The sequence below is a fragment of the Malus domestica genome, chromosome 04, assembly GCF_042453785.1.
Source record: "Malus domestica chromosome 04, GDT2T_hap1".
Classification (NCBI taxonomy): domain Eukaryota; kingdom Viridiplantae; phylum Streptophyta; class Magnoliopsida; order Rosales; family Rosaceae; genus Malus; species Malus domestica.
Window position 1 is genome coordinate 10174339 of NC_091664.1, and position 20229 is coordinate 10194567.

Below are 20229 nucleotides of genomic sequence, written 5' to 3' on the forward strand. Positions count from 1 at the left end.
TAGTAATTAGGTACATTTGTCCAATGATCTTAAACCAAAATAAAGGAAATACAATTACAGACGGATACAACACTTTTGTAATATAGAAATAATACGTATACATACACTTTAGTTTTTTTTTTAATACAGGATATTACACAATGATTAATTCAAACTCAACGACTATATTTGAAAACGTCCAAAGGTAGTTTAACTAAAATAACTAAAAAATTTGAAGTAAAAACTTAAAACTAATAAATTATTGAGGGGGCTATATTTAGCCCCTTGGGTTAGAGATGGTATATGAGTATGACCAAACACTGTTTATTTAAAAATAATTTTTTAGAGGGCTATTATTCTGAATGGGGCTATATTTAGCCATTTTGATTGGAGATAGCCTAACCTGGGTTCCAAGGGAGTCCAACATACACCCCCAGGCCCTAATCGCCTGGCCCAGTGATTGGATGGAGTGACATCAGGCTAACGTCACGATGACATCAACCACGATTTTGATTTTTTTTTTTTTTTTTTTTTTTTTTTTTTTGCCAGGTGCACCCAATTCACATGAGAGGAAGGGCACGTCCCCCACTAGGATTTCAAGGGTTCCACATGTAGGCGCACTAAGTGGCTCCGAATTAGGGTCTACGTGCCGTTGGAAATCTGAATGGTAAAAAAAAATTGAAGCCAACCCTAACGGATATATGACCTGACACACTCTGGACTGTTGAATTTCAATTTTTTAGTAATCCAACGGTCCAGATTGATTAAGTTAATGAAAATTATAACCAATTATAATTATAAAAAAAATTATTTAGTGTGTTTTTGTAAGTTTATTTGTTAAAAGTCTACTCGAAAATCTATCATGGCGTGACAAAATTAGTTAAAAATCCTATCAGAAATTAAAAATAATTTTATTATTTTATAAAGTAAAAATAATATTTTAATATGAATTGCTTGGGCTATTCAGTTTAGGAATGGAGATGCACTTGGACAGTTATTGTTCACTAAGGGTAGTAATTACCTTGCTCAATAGCCTGTGGGGTAATAGCTTATGATATATTTTTTGGGTGGAGTTGCTCTTAACGATGTGAATTGTCTATTTTTTGAGTTGCATCTCATAGATCATCCTTGCAAAATATTAGCCAAATCGAAAATATTTGAGGCATCTAATTGAGTTCAAAGAAATTAACGAGGGTCTGAGAGATATTGAAATTTCACATGACAATTAAATGGGCAAATGGTTTCGGATTGAACTGAATTTTTGTAAGGATGATCCATGAATCAAGAAGATTTACAACATAGGCAAGTCAGATCGTTGAAGTTCGATGTGCAATGGCTCCCATAACTAATTCTCATTTTTTTTCTAAAAATGGCGATCCCTTCATATGAAGGGCCTGGCTAAATATATGACTTGTTAAGGCATCTCCTATGTAGAGGGCTAAAGGTCCAAAAACCAAAAAATGACCTGATTTGTCTGAAAATTCATCTCCAACCAATGATTAGGCTATAATTATATGGTGTCCACCAAGTTATTATTTGGTTAAATGGGCATTAGGCTAGCCAAATGTAGCCCCCCTCTTAGCTCTTTTTTGAGGCTCAGCTCCTCAATTGAAATAATTGATTCAAATTCAACGGATAGAATTGAAAACATCAAACGGTAGTTTAACTAAATTCACCAATAACTTTAAAGTATAAACTTAAATAAATTACAACGGGGCTATGTTTAGCCCCGAGATGGTATATGAGTATGGTCTGATACTGTTCATTTAAAAATAATTTTTTGTAGGGCTATAATTCTAGGTAGGTCTATGTTTAGCCATTTCGGTTGGAGATGACCTTAAAGTTTATTGAAAGCAACATTGATGTCATGCCAACAATTCATGTGAATTTCTGGGTGAGCAACTCAACCATCCAAGAGGCATGAACTAATATACTATGTGAGTAAACCACATGTTCATGATCGCATGCCCTAAGTTTAAATTGATCAACCCAACGTAATTTAGGTAAGCTGCTCATGGAAGTGTGCTTGTTTCTCGCATCTAAATTTAATCTTATCCCCTATAAATTAGAGTAATTTAAAATATCTCTCATTGAAAATAAAAGAGAGAGAACAATGATGAGCCCTTAACCATCTTAATCAGTACATGAATGAAGATGTGGGAAAGAGATACAAAAGGCTGCCTTGTACCTCGGTGGTGGAGCAACTAAATATGGCTATACATGTTGCTTTGGTGATGAAATGTTTCATCAAGCTAAGAATAGAATTACTTTATCTTTTTCCCTAAGGCCCCCTACCCTTTTAGAACTCAAAATAAAGATATGAAACATATATATGACTTTAAAATTATGCCAAGAACATTGAACTCATGTCACAACTCTGAAAAATTCGACTAGTCAATGTGTGGTTACTTCCATGGACCATTTAGTGGTGCATGTTGGTGTGTAGGATTGTGACTCTTTACCTGCCATTGCCACAATTTTATTGATGCATTTATAGTGTTTGTGTTGTCAGACAATTTAGCGTATTATGTTATGATATAGTCAATCTAATGATTCTAAACCGCACATGTAATGTAGATTCTTTTCAATTGTTTAACCATGTTAGGAAATTTGACATGCATGACATACTAGACTCATGTTAGGAAATTTGACATGCATGACATACTAGACTATGTAGTTAGAGAAAATATACTTCAACTTATTTTATTTATCTAAACTATCTACCTCAACTATCTATTAATAAAACATTTTTTGTCAACCAAAAGAGGGTGAAAAGACTATTTAGTCCTTTTTTGTCAACCAAAAGAGGGTGAAAAGACTATTTAGTCCTTTTTTGTCAACCAAAAGAGGGTGAAAAGACTATTTAGTCTTTTATTACAACAAAAAGTTTGGGCAGTAATGTAATTTCAAAAAAAAATTTGTTGTTTTTATGTAAGCCTCACCTACATGTGATTTTAGTATATATCTAATATTTAAAAATAAAAAACAAAAACTTCTCTCCCCACTCCCACTTCCATGTTCTCTCTCCCTCTATTGTCCCATTTTTTTTTTAAATAAATAAATTCAAGCATACAAAGTGTGTAGACATATGCTAGTATTCATTTATGTAATGACTTCCTTATTGCAATCATTTGTGAACCAATGTATTAAATAACAATCCACATTATACTAATTCAGGATATATATTTTAAGGGAAGGGATCCTGATTATTATTTTTTAAAATGGAGATTAGTTGCAGGGTTCAAACAACATTGAACTTCAACGATGCAAACCGTATACTTTTCAAGTTACACCTCATAGATCATCCTTACAAAATATTAGCCAAATCGAAAATATTTGAGGCATCTAATTGCGTTCAAAGAAATTGACGAACACTATGGTCTAAGAAACATTGAAATTTCATCGTGACAATTGAATGGGCAAATGGTTTCAGATTGAATACTCGGGGGACTCAAATGTAATTATGTAATAAATGAAGGGGCAAATATGTAATAAGTGAGGAGCCCTTATTCTATAAAAGGACTCCTCACTCTCCTCATTAGGGGAGGTGAAGGTTTAGGCCATGGGAAGAGAGAAAACATCTTAGAGAGGGCAAACACAGACAACAGGCTAGAGAGCACACTGTCTCTAGCCTTCTTGTATATTCACCATTTAGAGTAAAACAATATCAACATCAATGTGGACGTAGCCCAAACATTGGGGTGAACCACGATACATCTTTGTGTTCTTGGGCATTTGCATGATTCACAGTCGGATTTACGTTGTTTTAAGACCTTCCGGTTTTGTGCATCAACAATATTAATTATTATATATATATATATATTTATACATATATTATATATATTATTCTTTTATAATTGATGCTAGTAGTTTCTAATTCATGCTTTGCAACTTGGAATGCCCTACACCTTGCATATTTTTCATGTTTTGTTTGATATTCATTTGGATTTTATTATTGCTGCTGCCATGACTGATGATTTCAGAAGACTTGATTCTTTTGTCTCTCAACAAATTGCAAAAAGGGTTTAATTAATTTGAATTTTGACTCTGATAAAAACAATCAAACATGCCAGTGTTCGATTAAATGGTAGTGTGAATGAAATGACATTCCTAGTTCATGAATGTGTTCTTGAATTATATATTTGAAGAACAATTCATAATTTCATATTTCAATTTGGGATTCCCGATTTGTCCCGAAATCTTGAAAAAATTTCGGGATTCTTGAAAATTTGGTTTGGGATTGGTCTTCAAATTCCCGTCCCAAAAAATTTCGGTTTGGGATTTGGGATACTAGTTTCGGTATGGTATCCCATACCGAACCACCCCTACTTGTTTCCCATGTTTTCATTATATTCCAATAATTCATAATATATATGTCATTCTAGTTTGTAGTTTATGATGAAATTATATATATTTTAAGTATAAATAGACACTTATTTAGACAAAATATAATAGATTTGATTAAATCCGCCTAGTCTGCCTAAGCGCTAAGCCTCAGCCCATCACCCGACTAGTGCTTAACGTCTTTTAGAACCTTGTCACATTATATCACTAAAGAAATGATTCAGCAGACTCATTTTCTTCCCATGCATATTCTTTTTTTTTATTTTTTTTTGTTATCAAATTATTCTTACATACCCCTGTTTGTTTCTAAGTTTGAATTGAACGAAAAAAGAAAAAAAATCAATAGACAAAAAATAAATAAAAATGTGCAAAAGAAGAAAAGGAGTGTGTGTAATAATTTTCCTTATCACCAAAATGGTTTTATTTTATTCTTCAATATATGACTTAGTTTAATTTTTTTTTTCTTTTGTTTTAATTTAGAAAAGGCTTCATCTCTTCTTGGTATTTTCCCTTTATAGTAGCATTAACCTTGGAAGTCATCATCCGATTAAAGTGCAGTTCTGTGTCACGAAAGCTCGACCAAATATGGAGCTGCAAACTAATTGATTGGTAGAGCAAAGCTCATGCGTTAAAATCAACTTCAGACCACTTGAAATATACACTTTATCATTGAAGCTTGACATCTCATAAATAGCCTGCAAAATTAACTCGCATACAAAATTAAATATCTTTTATTTTGTACTGTTCTTAAAGGTAGCTGAAATGGGATGTTTACTTCACCAGAAACCATAAGGTTATGTGAGTCCAACACAAAATTCGGAAGAGAAGTGTTAACAACTTTCTCATTTAGACATTCTTAGTTCTCATTCTCATCATACAATGTTGTATGATGATTGGAACAGTTTGCTTTCTAGGTTGCTCTTTAAAGATCATATGTGCAAAAAATTAAGTAAATTCGAAATAGTTTAACCATCTAATGGTTAATCAATAAATAAGCAAACCATGTTTCTCACTTAAACGTTGATATTGTGACAACGTTAATCAAATGGTTAAATGATTTCTGATTTGGGTCTTTGCAGGGTTAATCTATATAGGGCGATCTAAAAAGTAAGTTTCGATCATCAAACAACATTGTAGAATGAAAAGGAGAGGTGAACCAAAAAAGTAGAATGAGAAGATTCAAGCGAGAAGGTTGCTAGTATCCTCTATTTATTATTATTTTTTTGAACAAAAGATATTATTTACATTAAGGGATTGAGGAATAGGTTAAACCACATAATGGGCTAGCAATGTGGTTCAAATTTGCATTTGGCGAGAATTGAAACCTCTCACTTATAAAAGAAAATGAATACCATTAGACCATAGTACTAAGTGGCTGCTTCAAATTAGAGCTCTAATTAGAGGGAATGTCATTCCTAGTTAATAAGGGATGGGTTTCCTAAGATTTAAGATGAAACGTAAAGTTTATTTTGTACAAGGTTATTTCAATAATCAATTTTTTTGTTATTCTATCGATTCATGTTAGTTAATATACACTTTAAATTGAAATCTCTATTTCCATTTCATCACTCCAATTCCTTCGTAACTCAATTCCTGCTCATTTGGATTCCTTCTTATTCCGATTCAAAGTCATTGCTAGTTAGAGGATGACAATTTCTTCACTGCTCCCACCACTTACATCATTCCATCATTGATCTTCAAAGAAAGTAAGAAAAATGAACTTCACTTTGTAGATATGTGTGTGAAATGAGGGGATTCTATCACTGTCAATGGGACCATTTTATTTTTCTCCTTTTGCAAAAGCATAACTTTATAAAACTCAAGGGTGCATGAAAGTTGGATTCTTTATTAAAAAAAAAAAAGGACAATGTTCAAATGGTTAATGCACTTTTTGGCACCATTGAATTTGAAAATTTGTTCATGATTGTACATTTCAAGGATTGATTGCTTTCCTCTCACTTGGGCTATTTTTTATGCAAAACTTATATTTCTCTTCCTTCTTCTTTGCTCATTCATCGATCCTTCATCATTTTGCTAATCGGTGTTCCTACTCTTTGTATTCAAGTAAGTTTTTCAAACTTTTGGCGCTAATATGAAACAACAAATGATATTAAGAAGTGATTTTATTAGTGTGCCTATTGAATCTTGGTTTAAGAATTCTACAATCAATCATGTGTCTTGTGGATGCAACGGGTTCGCTCATAGATTTGCTTGGTTCGAGGAACCTTTGATGTAATTTAAGATAAGATGTTTTGTTTGATAACAAATCTATTGTTTAATCATTGGTGTGTGGTATACACTTCTTCGACTATGCTCAAAGCTCTGAAAAAGTTGTAATATGACCACATTATGCACCATCTCCTCTCATACGGTTACATTACATGAATGCATATTGTATTTGCGTCAAAATAAGTTTCTGGATTTGTGTATAAAAAGTTTGGAAAATGAGAGTAAAACAATCAATTTTTGCACCATATCGGTTTGAGGCAGGTAACAATTTGATATCTGTTTTTTGAAAATTGACACTTTTATTTGTGATTGATATGACTTCTTGCAAGCAAAAGATGGGTTGATTGAGTGTAATGTTGGAAAAATAAAGTTAAGTTAATTGATATGATTTCTTGCAAGCAAAAGATGGGTTGATTGATTGTAATGTTGGAAAAATAAAGTTAGACTAATGAAGGGTCAATACTCTAAGAATTTGTACACGTAGTAAATTGTTAAATTCCAAAAGACATGAGTCAAAATATGGTTGATGTGAAACAAAAGGGGTGCAAGGGATAGCCGTCCCTTTAATTAGCTATCACTAGCAATTGGCACACATGTGCGATGATGTGAGGAGTTGAAATGATGGTTATAAGTTTTTCACTCAAACGTGAAATATATATATATATATATTTTTTTTTTTGTGCAAAATATACATACTTACCACTCTATCCTTATTTTATTAGTTCTAATTTTCTTTATTGTGATATGAAAATGGTACAACCAGAATTTAAAAGAAAGGTTGAAATGTAGCTTTTTCTTAATTATTAGTATAGAAATATAAAGAGGGTGTTCCAGCAAGAAAAATTATAATATGAAATCTAGTGGGTGTTGGTAGGGTTTTTTTTTTTTTTTTTTTTTTTTTTTTTTTTTGGGTTAAAGGAGAGTTTTATTACCACAAAACACAACTTACAACATGGGCCCAGAAACTTCCACAACCATCACCCCCTCGGAAACAGGTCTTGCAGCTGCTTCCCATTCTCCATCCAGTAGCGCCTCCCCTGATGGCACCTCCAACCCCGCAATTGCTCAACAACCGGAGCACAACCACAAACTAGGAATAATCAGCAACCAAGTGAACGGAGCCGATTATCGAAAGGAAGTTCGTGGATACCCAGGAACAACATTGTCGGAACCGACAGACAACCCGGAGAAAGTGGCGGTGGTTGTAACACCCGAGCCGGTGAAGACATCGGAGCTCTACACACAATCTCCCAAAGAAACATGTCTAACGAACGGATCAAGGGTGAACAGAGAAGAGGTTTACCTTCAAGAGAAAAGGAACTGGGAAGGCCAAAGTGAAAACTGGGGAGAGATAGCAGTAGAGGCAGAGAGAGAAGAAGGAGAAGAAAAAAGGGAACACACGGCAACCGACCCCAGCCAAAGCTAGGGTCGGTGCCACCGGAAAAATCCAAGATCGAAAGACTCACAGTCAGTGAGAAACACTCTCAAGACAGAGAGAACGAACTCTCACCAAGGAGATAATTCGGCTATTTTAGTCAGTTCAGTGATAAGTAGTAGATGCACAACTTGGTTCAAAGGGTGTTTTTATTCTTTCATCTTAAACTCCAACTGTAATGACTAGAAGCTATTTTGAATGTATTTTTAAAACAACAATGTTAGAGAAATTAAATTTGTAGGTTAAATTTTGTGAACTAAATGACATGAAAGTTGATGATTGGATTATTATTTAATCGTTGATAAACGTGCTCATTTTCTATTGATGACATTTTATTTGGTTTGTTAATTTAATTTATAAATTTAATCTCCCTAACCTTACTCTTTTAAAATTACTGAAAATACTTGTGGTAAAAATATTTTTAAAAATAATTATTAGTAAAAATACAAATAAACTCTAAAAAAATACTTAAAATACTTCGTAGCATTTCTTGTATTTAAAATTTAAAAATATTTATTTTAAAAACACGCTTAAACGAGCTCTTAATACTTGACCTTCCCATCACTCTCCCTTTTTTTCACAAGTAAACCAGATCAAATACGCTCTCTCTCTCTCTAAAACCCCTCTCTCCCCCTCCCCCCACTCACTGTCCCCAGTACGCTTCGATTGAGGAAGCAAAAGCAAATCAAAAGGGAAAAATCCCCGGATTTATCTGACTCACATCCCGCACGATTTAGCTCCACTACCACTTGAAAAAAACACTCACTAAAACTACTACTAATCTCCCACAAAAACTGCATTCTTCAAACTTCAAATTTGAAAACTAGCACCTGGGTTTCTCCGGGAACTGTTCAAATTTGAAAACTGGCACCTGGGCTTCTTCTGGGAATTGTTCAAATTTGAAACTGGCACCTGGGCTTCTTCTGGGAATTGTTCAAATTTGAAACTGGCACTTGGGTTTTTCTGGATTTTTTTTTCCTGGGATTTCAAAGATAGCACATTTTTTTGTGTTCCTGCCCTGCCCATTTGTGAGCTGAAAGATCCATTTTTGAAGTTTCGTGGATTACAATGGCGGCGTCGGGCGGGTATAATTACCGAGATGGCGGTCAGAGGGGAGCTTTGAGGGTGGATAGGCCTCTCTCTGTAAATTCCAACCCCAAGTCTTCTGTCAAATCCAAGTCTTTGCCTGGTTCTGGGCCCCGCCGGAACAGCACCGGCTCCACCGGCGGCGGCGGCGGTTCTGCTGGAGCTGCTGCTGCTAAAAATGATAATACAGGAGGTGAGGAATTTTGGGTTCCGGTGCATTTTGTGGTTTGAGATATTGAGGAACTTATTTCATGTTTTTTATTGTAGTGGTTTTGATAGGTATTGTGTGTGAAAAATATGTCATTTAATTATGCACTAGTTAGATATGTGTTAAGGAAATTAGATTTGGGGCTTTTTTGGCTAGTACTGGCAACCTGTATTTGCATACCTATACAAGCAGGAAAAGTAGTTCCACAAAGTTAAAAAAATAAAGTTGCCGAATTCGAAATTTCACTTTCTGAGGATGGATAATTTTTCTACATTTTTGGAGCCAAATTCTTTTCAAATTAGGGAGCATTTGTCGACCAAAAAATAAAGGGAGCATTTGATTGTTTTTTAATAAATTGGGGCAGACTAAGTTATGCAATCATGTAATAGTATGTCTGTACAAATGGTATTCCACATGAATCAAGTATACAGAAATACTTTGGTGATTGAAAAAATGAGAAATAAATTATGTGGTCTTGTGTGGATTCTATTTTGTGCATGCTTTATGTGTAGAAAGCTCAAGCCTTTTTATGGTCCTTTATAATTAAGTTGTAAATTCATTTTAAATGCTAGGTTAGTGGGAGATTTCACCTGTAAAGTTTTGCCGTTGTTGGTGAAACTTAATCGTTCTTTTCTTTTGTTATTGTAAATGCTAATCAGCAAACTCCTCCATCCCTACTAGCATTACTTTTCCCAAATTGTAATTTTTGTTAATCAAAAGAGGTTCCTAGTATGAATTCCTTTTCCTTTCCCATACTTTAATAATATATATTCTGAGTTCATAGTTGTTCATTACTTCATTTGACCTTCTTTTATTGGGTTTAGTTCTTGGAAGAGTCCGAGTAGCTGTAAGATTGCGACCACATAATGATGAGGAAATGGTTGCAGATGCTGATTTTGCGGACTGCGTAGAATTGCAACCAGAGGTATCCTGCTTGTACCTAATTTAGTTACATCTTACTATCTTACTGTTGTTTTATGGTCACGGAAATTAAATCTGTTTTGCTCTATTTCAGCTAAAAAGGTTGAAACTTCGGAAGAACAATTGGGACACAGATACTTATGAATTCGATGAAGTGCTCACTGAGTTTGCATCCCAAAAGCGTGTTTATGAAGTAGTGGCAAAGCCTGTGGTTGAGGTGCATATGCGTAAAACATTAGTTTCCTTCTTATAGTCATTTAAAGCTCTATTTTTTCCACTTTCAAACTGTACTTTTGGAAGTTTATTAATATCGGGAAAATTTTTGCTAGACATTTACTCTGTTCCAAGGGTCCACATAATCTGCAACATGCATCTTACCGAAAGTTTTTCTTCTTCATCTACTTATGTTTTGAATCGCACCATGTTTCAATGACTGTCTACTTTTAGTTGTCGCTGCTAGATTTTTTCGTTGGAAAATATTATGCTTTTGCAGTTAAGAATATTATACTCTACTTGTAACTGGTAGAATTTAACGTAACAAAATTTTATGTTGGAAACTATACCTCCCAACCCTTAGAGATTGGAGTTAAGAATTTGCATAAGCTTGTTTTTTTTTTTTTTTTTGTTTGTTTGTTTGTTTAGGCATGCTTGAGTTGAATTCGTACAATGACGATAATGGAATTTGTTCTCTTAAAGAAACCGAATTATACTAGGAGAAACTCAAAGGTAGCACCAAAGTGCCACTTGACTGCGTGCATTAGATATAATCAAAGTGTCTCTTAAGTTTTGGGATATCATGGGCATATATGTAGGTCTAGACAACAATTCCTAACTTGTGGCTAGCTCATTTGGGTGCGTATCCATGTCGTCACACATGCTATCAGAGGGGACTGAGCCTATTGGTTCATGCGGTTTTGAAGCTTTTTAGGGCTGTAGACTGTACACGAATTGGTCATCTTGTGTGGGATTTTAGCCTGCTTTGTCTTAGTATGTAATGGGTTTCTCCCTTAGCAAGGACACCAGCTAAGGACTAAAGGGGGAAATTTGTGCTCTAAATGTCAATTGGCCGTCAGTTGGGAAAATTTCAAGTATGTATGCAGGTCTAAATAACCAAAATTACCAATTTTTGCTAGACATTTTGGGTAAGGATTTGTGGTCTTACAACTTACAACTATTGTCCCAAAAATCTTAAATTTATCGGTTGTGAGGCAATAAATACTTTATATCTTAACACTCCTTTCATATGTTGGAAATGTATAAGCATTTTTATGTTTATATATCTATATTTATAAATATACCTATTCATACTATTAAGAAGCTCCTGTTTTGCTTCTATGTTTTGTGGAAGTTCCTTCAAGTGACATGCCATCTTGTAATTTCCTTCACCAGAGTGTTTTGGACGGTTACAATGGAACGGTCATGGCATATGGCCAGACCGGTACAGGGAAAACATATACTCTTGGACGACTTGGAGAGGAAGACACTGCTGCTCGTGGAATTATGGTTCGTGCTATGGAGGATATTTTAGCAGATGTATCTCTGGAGTCTGATTCTTTGTCCGTCTCGTATTTGCAGGTAGTTTTCCTCTGAATCTGGTATTAATGATAGGCTTATATATCAGTATTATTGTTGGTTTAAAGATTTCTCATACTGGTTCTTTATGCATGTATGCAGCTTTACATGGAAACCATACAGGACCTACTTGATCCTGCGAACGATAACATTTCGATTGTGGAAGACCCAAAGACTGGTGATGTTTCAGTACCAGGGGCTAGCCTAGTCGAAATCAGGGACCAGCAGAGTTTTGTAGAACTACTAAGATTAGGGGAAGCTCACCGCTTTGCTACAAATACAAAATTAAATACTGAATCTTCCCGTAGTCATGCTATTCTGATGGTAAGTAATTTGTTTTTCCTGTTGTTCTATGCTTATGTTTGTGAAAGTGAATGGAATCCATTGTAGATTGTATTATTGATTCTGTTTTAGCATTAAGAGATATGTTTCTCAAAGAAATGGGATATCAAGTGCTACAGGTAAACGTAAAGAAGTCTGTCAAGGGAAGAGATTCGGCTCTTTCAAGCCAAAATGGGAACAATTCTCACGTGGTTAAAAGTCTAAAGGCTCCTGTTGTTCGAAAGAGCAAGTTGGTTGTGGTGGATCTTGCTGGTTCAGAGCGCATTGACAAATCAGGTTGGGGCATGTTATGAATGGAGATAAAAACTGTTTCCCAACTTATGCTTGACTGACTATTCCTTATTTTCTTCCCTAATACAGTATTTTGTTCTTGAGAACTGATAAACCTCGTTTTAAATCCTGAACTAATTATCTCAGAAAATTTAGTCCTTTCTTTCCATAAGCTTAGGGTTTCTATATCAGCCATTATTCAGGAATGGGGTATTATGGTAGAGGTGCAGCTGCCTTACATACTCATTTTTCTCTATCGTAAGCATTTTGTTTATCATGGCGGGGTCTGATTTTGGTTGTTTGTTAATCTTTCATATGGCAGGAAGTGAAGGACATACACTAGAAGAAGCCAAATCAATTAATCTCTCCTTAAGTGCACTGGGAAAGTGTATTAATGCATTGGCAGAGAATAGTTCACATGTTCCAGTCCGAGATTCAAAACTCACAAGATTGCTTAGGGATTCATTTGGAGGTAACATGCGTTAAAATTTGCATTTATCTTTTTCTTGTTACACATTAAATTTTAGGAGGAAAGTATAGCAGTGGGCCCTAGACTAAAAATCTGTATCCATTGATCCTTGAACTCGTCAAAACTTTGAGCTATGGTCATTTTCATCAACTTTGTTATAACTTCCATCAGAGTGAGTCATGTGCGTGGCACGTGAGCTTGAATTAAGGGGCAAATAAGGAAAACCAAATTTTTCTACCCAAGTTAAAACACTAGTGATCAAAATTTAGCAAAACTCAAATAAAAAAACTTCAATTCCAGAGCAAAGTTCAAAACAAAATCATGTGAAATCAAAAGGGGCGGAGATGAAATTAAGTTTAACTCCACAGCAATAACAACAGAAGTGGCAAGAGAGAAGCATTGGAGCCTCTCTGCAGAGTCCAGTGACGCCGACCACTCCCTCTCTTCTACAAGTCTTTGAATTGGTCAATTCTGCCGCTTTCCTGTTGACTTCACCTTGTGGGCTACCCAACTGTTTGGCAGGTCCGCCGTCTTGGCCGTCCAGCAGCTTCTGATTGACTGAATTTTGTGATTCCTTTTTGTTTTTCATCCTCTGGAGGTTCCATTTGAGCTTACTCAGGTGAGGGAGCTTAAAGGAGTGTCTGATCCTTTCGATTTGGTTTTCCTTAGCTGCACGTTTTCAGGACCAATGGCCACAGATTTTTAGTTTAGGGACCATTGCTATAATTGAGTTAAAGTTTATGGACCATTGCTACAATTTCTTCTAAATCTTAGTAGAATATGCTATCTTCATTCAGGTGTTTGCATTTAGATTTTTTGCATGGGTATCTCTCGAGTATGATTCTGGACCTTCTCAAATAGTTGGTGACGTCTTTTTTTTTAATAGATTAAAGGACACGCAATAAATTAAAAGACATTTTTCTGTCATAGATGAATAAATAAATAATAAGTAAAATGTTGCATCGTTCTATGCTAATTTTTTAAATACTAAAAAAAACCCTTACATGAAGCAGGATTTGCAGTGCATCTTTCTTTTGACATTACTAACCTGTAAATTCCAACAGGCACAGCAAGAACTTCACTGGTTATTACTATTGGTCCATCCCCACGTCATCGAGGAGAGACAGCTAGCACCATCATGTTTGGACAGCGGGTGGGTTTCTAAGTCACTTCCTTGTTTCTTTATCCTTTGAATTTTCCTCTCTGGACGAGATGGTAACTTAGTATAGTCATAATAGGTAAATTTCTGCCAAATAGTTGGTTTTATCTGTATGACCAAATATCACTGGCAGCGAAAAAAAAATCATGGAAATACTTTGCGCAAAATATATGTCTTATGCATATCTGTTATTTGGAAGATGCTGAAACTCTTTTCCTACGTAGGCTATGAAAGTGGAAAATATGTTGAAATTGAAGGAAGAATTTGACTACAAAAGTTTGGCCAGGAGGCTAGATATACAATTAGACAAAATCATTGCAGAACATGAAAGGCAGCAGAAAGTATTTGAGGATGAGATGGAAAGAATAAGCATACAAGCACAAAATCGGATCTCAGATGTTGAAAGGAACTATGCAGACGCACTAGAGGTAAATTTTTGTAAAGCTAGTTGCCTTTCATACAGTATACACTTTAACATGTTTTAGCCAAAGAATGTTTTTGCAAATGAAAATATAGCTGGTGATATTTGTTTGCAAAGCAAAAAGAAAGAGTTTATTGTATTGTCTTGTCAGCCAGCCTTGAGCGTACTGGTGCTCATTTTTTTTTTCCCCAAAGAATGTAAAGACTTTATTTAAATCCATGTTTTTTCCCTAGTAGAAGGAAAGATTGAAATATCAGAAAGACTATATGGAATCAATAAAGAAGCTTGAAGAGCAGTTGGTGATTACTCAGAAAAAGCATGGCAGTGAAAAAATCACAAATGGACACGAGGACAATGGCTCTAACGTGACGTCAAGCAAGGAGGTACTATGGTCTAAACTCTAGAAAACAATGATATATATGTTTTGCATTTATTGTCATATAATTAAATCATTAATGTTGAACATCATGCCCCAACAATTTTTTCTTAAAAAACAGGCAACAACAAAGCCTTATCCCACTAAGTTGGGTCGGCTATATGAATCCTAGAACGCCACAACACTCGGTTTTGTGCCATGTCTTCCGTTAGATCCAAGTAGTCCGTGTCTTTTTCTAGAGTCTCTTTCCAAGTCTTCCTAGGTCTTCCTCTACCTCTTTGGCCTTGAGCCTCTATCTTGTAATCACATCTTCTAACTGGAGCATCTGTAGGTGTTCGTTTGACATGTCCCTTAAAAAACAGATCATACAACATATTTACACAGGACTTGCATGCTATCCATTATGTATATCATGGTCGTTTGCTTCTTTTAACCTGTCAAATTGTAGCACAAAGTTGTCTTAATAGTGCTCCCTTGATTTTAGTTGATATTATCTCACCTGCCCCTGCCAAATTGATTTTTTTTTTTGCTCTCTTTTTCCTCTACGTATTGTGTGTTGAAGAGTATTAACAGTTTTATTGTACATAGAGTTGCAGGCTGCATGTTGAGGAAATTGACGACCTAACAAAGTTGCTCCAGAAAGAGACCATGCTTAGGAAGGCTGCTGAAGAGGAAGTGCAAAATCTTAAAAGTCAATTGACTCAGTGGAAAAGGTCAGAGGTGCGTTATCACTGACATAATAATTTTATCTCATATAGTCAGTCTTTGACATCTTTTTGGTGTTACATAGAAATTATTTTGATGTTCTAGGCAGCTGGAAACTCCGAGATCTTAAAACTTCGTAAGATGTTGGAAGATGAGGAACATCAGAAAGAGAAACTTGAAGGAGAAATAGCAAGACTACACAGTCAATTGTTGCAACTAAGTTTTGAAGCTGATGAGGTACGCTGCACTTAAAATTATCAAGTATTTTATGAATCTGAAATTTTGAGATGTCAACTCTTACAATGATAGTGATGCTGTGAGCTGTTAATTTTTTAAACTGAATTAGAACTCTCGGCATATGAGGAGGCCCAATGGATCCCTCTGCCCATTTACTTCTGCACATGTCTATTTCATTTTGCATCAAATGGGCCCATTTCATGCAAGTATCACTCAAGTTAGGCAACATCTCATTAGAGGAGTTTGTCCAACAAATGAAATAGACAACATCTCACTACAAAAGAATATCCAACAAATGGGCCTATCTCATGATGAATCATGAAATATTCCTGGATTTCTAATGGATATGCTTTTGTAGACAAGTCAACAACTAGACAGGAGTGGGCCGGGAAAAATTGGTGGTCTTGAGTCCCTTATGACTCAAGTTAGGCAACCGCAGCTTAAAGATTCAGGAAATGGGGAGAAAGCCTCGATAGCAAAACTCTTTGAACAAGGTTACTGTTCCTAAGCAACTTATTCTCTCTTCACGGTAGATTTTTTTTTTAAGTGCATCCATCTTTCCTCTTGTTTATTACTAACAAAAGGCAATATTATCAGTGGGATTGCATAAGATCTTGTCGTTGCTTGAAGCAGAAGATAATGATGTGCGGATTCATGCTGTTAAAGTTGTAGCAAATCTTGCTGCTGAAGGTGACCATTTTTTGTCTTCCTTACACAGATACTGTAGTATCACATGCTTATTAGTTTTTCAAACCATTCCTGATCTTCATTTATAATTATTTGCGTATACTTGGAAAATATGGTTGGGTGTTAGCTGCGGAACAATGCTTCATATTGAGGCTATACAGTTCTTTCTTTTTTTAGTTTCTATTGTTTGTTGTGTTTTGTTTAGAATCAGTGGCAAGTGCAAAGGAAATTATATGATACTTCATGAAATAATTGTGCAAAGAAAAAAAAATGCATAAAATAATATAAGGGAATTAATGCTTGGATCAGGAATCCAATTTTCAGTCCTGTATTGATAGAAGATCCTCTTATGTTAATTTAAAAGAAAAGTATGGTAAGCTACCAAGAGGGTGTATGAAAAGCTTGGATGAGATAGGGATCTCCTTTCACGTGGTAACATTTGATTTCGTACATTCTTTATCTATATTTGTACTGATTGCATATTGTATACAATTTATCTCCTTGTCTTTTGGTCGACATGTCTCCACCGATTCCTTCTAGTTGAGCCCTTCGGTCTGTCATTATACCTCGAGAAGTAGAAAGAATTACAACCCCCATTCCGCCTAAAATTCTAGGAATTCGTTGATAGTTAAAATATATTCGTAGACCGGGTCGACTGATCCGTTTTCTCCCTTGTGATATGATTCGCGTGGGTAAGGATTGTCATGTTGAATAAAGCTCTACCTACATATCTGATGTTTCCACTTCATAATATCAAAAATTTTAGTGCTCACTGCATCAGCAAGCAATAACAGGTGTTCTCCTAATATTCAGAAACAAATCAGGAGAGAATAGTAGAAGCTGGTGGTCTTACATCCTTGTTGATGCTACTTGAAAACTCTGAGGATGAAACCATACATAGAGTTGCTGCTGGTGCAATCGCAAATCTAGCGATGAATGGTATAAACTTGAAGTCCACGTTCATAATTACAATATTGGCTGAGAAAGTCGCCACTCTCTAATTTGCACTTTAATTCTTCTTTGGTGTTTTAAATCAGAAACCAACCAGGAGCTGATAATGACTCAAGGGGGAATTAGTTTGTTATCTATGACAGCAGCCCACGGTAAAGATCCCCAAACCCTTCGAATGGTTGCTGGTGCCATTGCTAATCTATGTGGAAACGGTAAACTTTCTGACCTCTTAATCTTCAATTCCTTAATGATATCCTTAATCACACCAAATAAGCCCATCAAGTTGCTAAAATACCTAAAGTAATCATATGTTTTAATGCATCACTAATTCACTAAGGGTCCGTTTGGGTGAAGGTCTGGTTTTGGAAATCCCAAATCCTATCCACTTTGTTTGGATACAATTTTGAAAGGGTCCTGAAAAGCCTGGGATTAAATTGGAGCTTTGGAAGGGTCTTTCCCAAACAAGGAACCTAAAAACCCCTTCATTTGCTACTCCCAACATTAGTAAATTCCTTGGTCCACCAAAACCCCCATCCAAACGGACCATAAGTGCTTGTGGTTGGGTTAGTCAGATTAACTCAAATAAGTAAAGGACTCATGAGAAGATTGATGTAGTAGTTAAGGCTTAACTTTTAAGAGGTTATAATTACATCAAACTTCATCCAAACTAGGTATTTGGATTGTGGCAAGTCCATCTGGTACGAAAGGTGTATTGAGTTCGGAAATGCAGTTTTTACAATTGCATTAGTTCCTTTTTGAAGTGCTTGTAGTGGCGTCATGAAATAAAAGTTTAATACAAGTTAGTCTACTCTGCTGTTACTGACAAAAATGAAATTGCATTGCTCAGATAAATTACAGAATAAGCTACGGGGTGAAGGTGGCATCAAGGCGTTGCTAGGAATGGTCAGATGTGGACATCCTGATGTTCTTGCACAAGTTGCTCGAGGAATAGCAAACTTTGCAAAATGCGAGTCTAGAGCATCTACACAAGGTAAAGAGGCTATGTGTTCATGGAAAAGTTATTCCTGTGCGTGTCTTAGAAAAGTATTCTGTGCTTAGTTTCAATCACAGGTTATCACTGTCCAGCATTACTTAATAAATTTGTTTTCATCTTTTGATAAAAAATTGTTTTATGAAGAATTCATGAAAGCATATATAGTTTAATCATGTGGACATAGTTAAAGTGGTTATTACCATTATTTCATTATAGGTACCAAGACTGGAAAGTCTCTTCTGATTGAAGATGGCGCGCTTGCATGGATTGTGCAGAATGCTAGCAATGACGCCTCACCAATCAAACGCCACATTGAACTTGCACTCTGTCACTTAGCGCAACATGGTAAGCTTTCCACTTCCCCAATCACTATGAAACAAACTAATCTTCTTTCAGAACGTTTGCTCACGCTGTTTAGTTTCTTTTTCAGAAGTGAATGCTAAAGACATGATCACTAGTGGTGCCCTGTGGGAGCTGGTCCGCATTTCTCGAGATTGTTCACACGAAGACATAAGAAATCTTGCATATCGAACACTAACTTCGAGCCCTACCTTCCAAGCTGAACTGCGGCGGCTACGGATTGATAACTGAAAAATCATGGCATTATGGAAACAATGTGAAGGTGTGGGAGATGCAGCAACAAGTACCTGCGTGTATTAATCTCAAAATGCAGCGGCAACAAGCATGAACACTTCGGCCAGTTAATAGTCCGAATATTTAGTTAATTACACACAAAACTCTAATTTGTGGATCCATTTATTGTCTATTAGTTCATGTTTCAGCCGGACATCCCACTGTGGCTTCTAACTAGTTTGTATATTGATTTGTGTATGAAACAAATTGGAAATAGAAACTAACTTCTTTTATGTTTGCGGGAGGTAAATGATTTCCGCTTTGTTTCTTGATTTTTCTTTAATTCATTCATTCAAGACCAGAATTTTTTTTTTTTTTTTATCAAATGATATTATCTACACTAAGAGGGGAGATCATGATATAGTTTCATAATGAGTTAGTAATAATATGGTTCAAACCTGTCTTCTGTGAGAATCGAACTTAAAACTTCTCACTTATAAGTAAAGAAGAATACCATTAAATTGTAAAATTAAGTGATTCAAGACCAAAAATAATTAGATGAGTAGAAAAAATAATGTACGAAAATCATTTCTCCTAAATTGGTGCACTTTCATACACGACAGACGGCCCCTCACCTCCAAATATATAGATAAAATGGAATAAAATAAAATGGATATTCGGTAATAAGGACAAACAAAAGATTACCTTTTGTATTCATGTGTACAATCTCGTATCGACAATTCCAAAAGACACTTTCGAGGAGTAAGGTTGCTCAGTTGCAACAAAAAAACTGCCAAATATAAGAGAGTTCATACGGAGTACGATTATATCTCATCATTTTTTTTCCTCTCTTTCTCTTCTCTTTTATTTGAATGATCACGATTACGTCATGTCGACATTTTATTTTAAATTTTTTTATAGAAAAAGTAAGACAATGAAAAGTGTGAGAAGAGGAAACGGAAGAGGAGAGAAATATGAGGGGAAAATCCTACTCCGTTTTATGTGGCGCATAGAAATGACACATTTCTTTCTTGAGACTTGTGACATACCCAGTGTTATTGTTATATTGAAAAATTACTAATTGAACTTTTAGAGGTATCTTAGTACTTTGTAATTGCACCAAAACAATTGCTGTAATTGACCGAACATATCATCGGTGGCTTCACTTGATCGTGCATGCAAGTTAAGACTGCATGCAATATTTTTTGTTTTATACAAAAATTCATGCAAGTTAAGATTCTTTTAAATTAAAGATGTTGTGGTCTAAGTTC

At 35.4% G+C, this 20229-nt stretch overlaps 1 protein-coding gene across 1 annotated transcript; it reads left to right on the forward strand.

Annotated features, from left to right (window-relative positions):
• The first annotated feature begins 9055 nt into the window (after nucleotides 1–9055).
• Nucleotides 9056–19251, forward strand: LOC103437193 (kinesin-like protein KIN-UA). The gene is made up of 19 exons (XM_008375652.4): nucleotides 9056–9266; nucleotides 10106–10206; nucleotides 10297–10419; nucleotides 11592–11777; nucleotides 11877–12098; nucleotides 12236–12392; nucleotides 12709–12858; nucleotides 13920–14008; nucleotides 14239–14442; nucleotides 14672–14818; nucleotides 15400–15531; nucleotides 15622–15753; nucleotides 16112–16247; nucleotides 16351–16443; nucleotides 17254–17379; nucleotides 17478–17603; nucleotides 18239–18382; nucleotides 18602–18730; nucleotides 18816–19251. The coding sequence occupies exons 1-19, from the start codon at nucleotides 9056–9058 to the stop codon at nucleotides 18974–18976; spliced, it is 2769 nt and encodes a 922-aa protein (XP_008373874.2). The 3' UTR covers nucleotides 18977–19251.
• The last annotated feature ends 978 nt before the right edge of the window (nucleotides 19252–20229 follow it).

Bases quoted from the DNA above. Each gene is read 5' to 3' on its own strand.
- LOC103437193 (XM_008375652.4), top strand. From the start codon at position 9,056: ATGGCGGCGTCGGGCGGGTATAATTACCGAGATGGCGGTCAGAGGGGA. The intron at 12,859-13,919 runs GTAACATGCGTT...AAATTCCAACAG, and splicing joins GCTTAGGGATTCATTTGGAG to GCACAGCAAGAACTTCACTG. The intron at 17,604-18,238 runs GTAAACTTTCTG...TGCATTGCTCAG, and splicing joins TGCTAATCTATGTGGAAACG to ATAAATTACAGAATAAGCTA.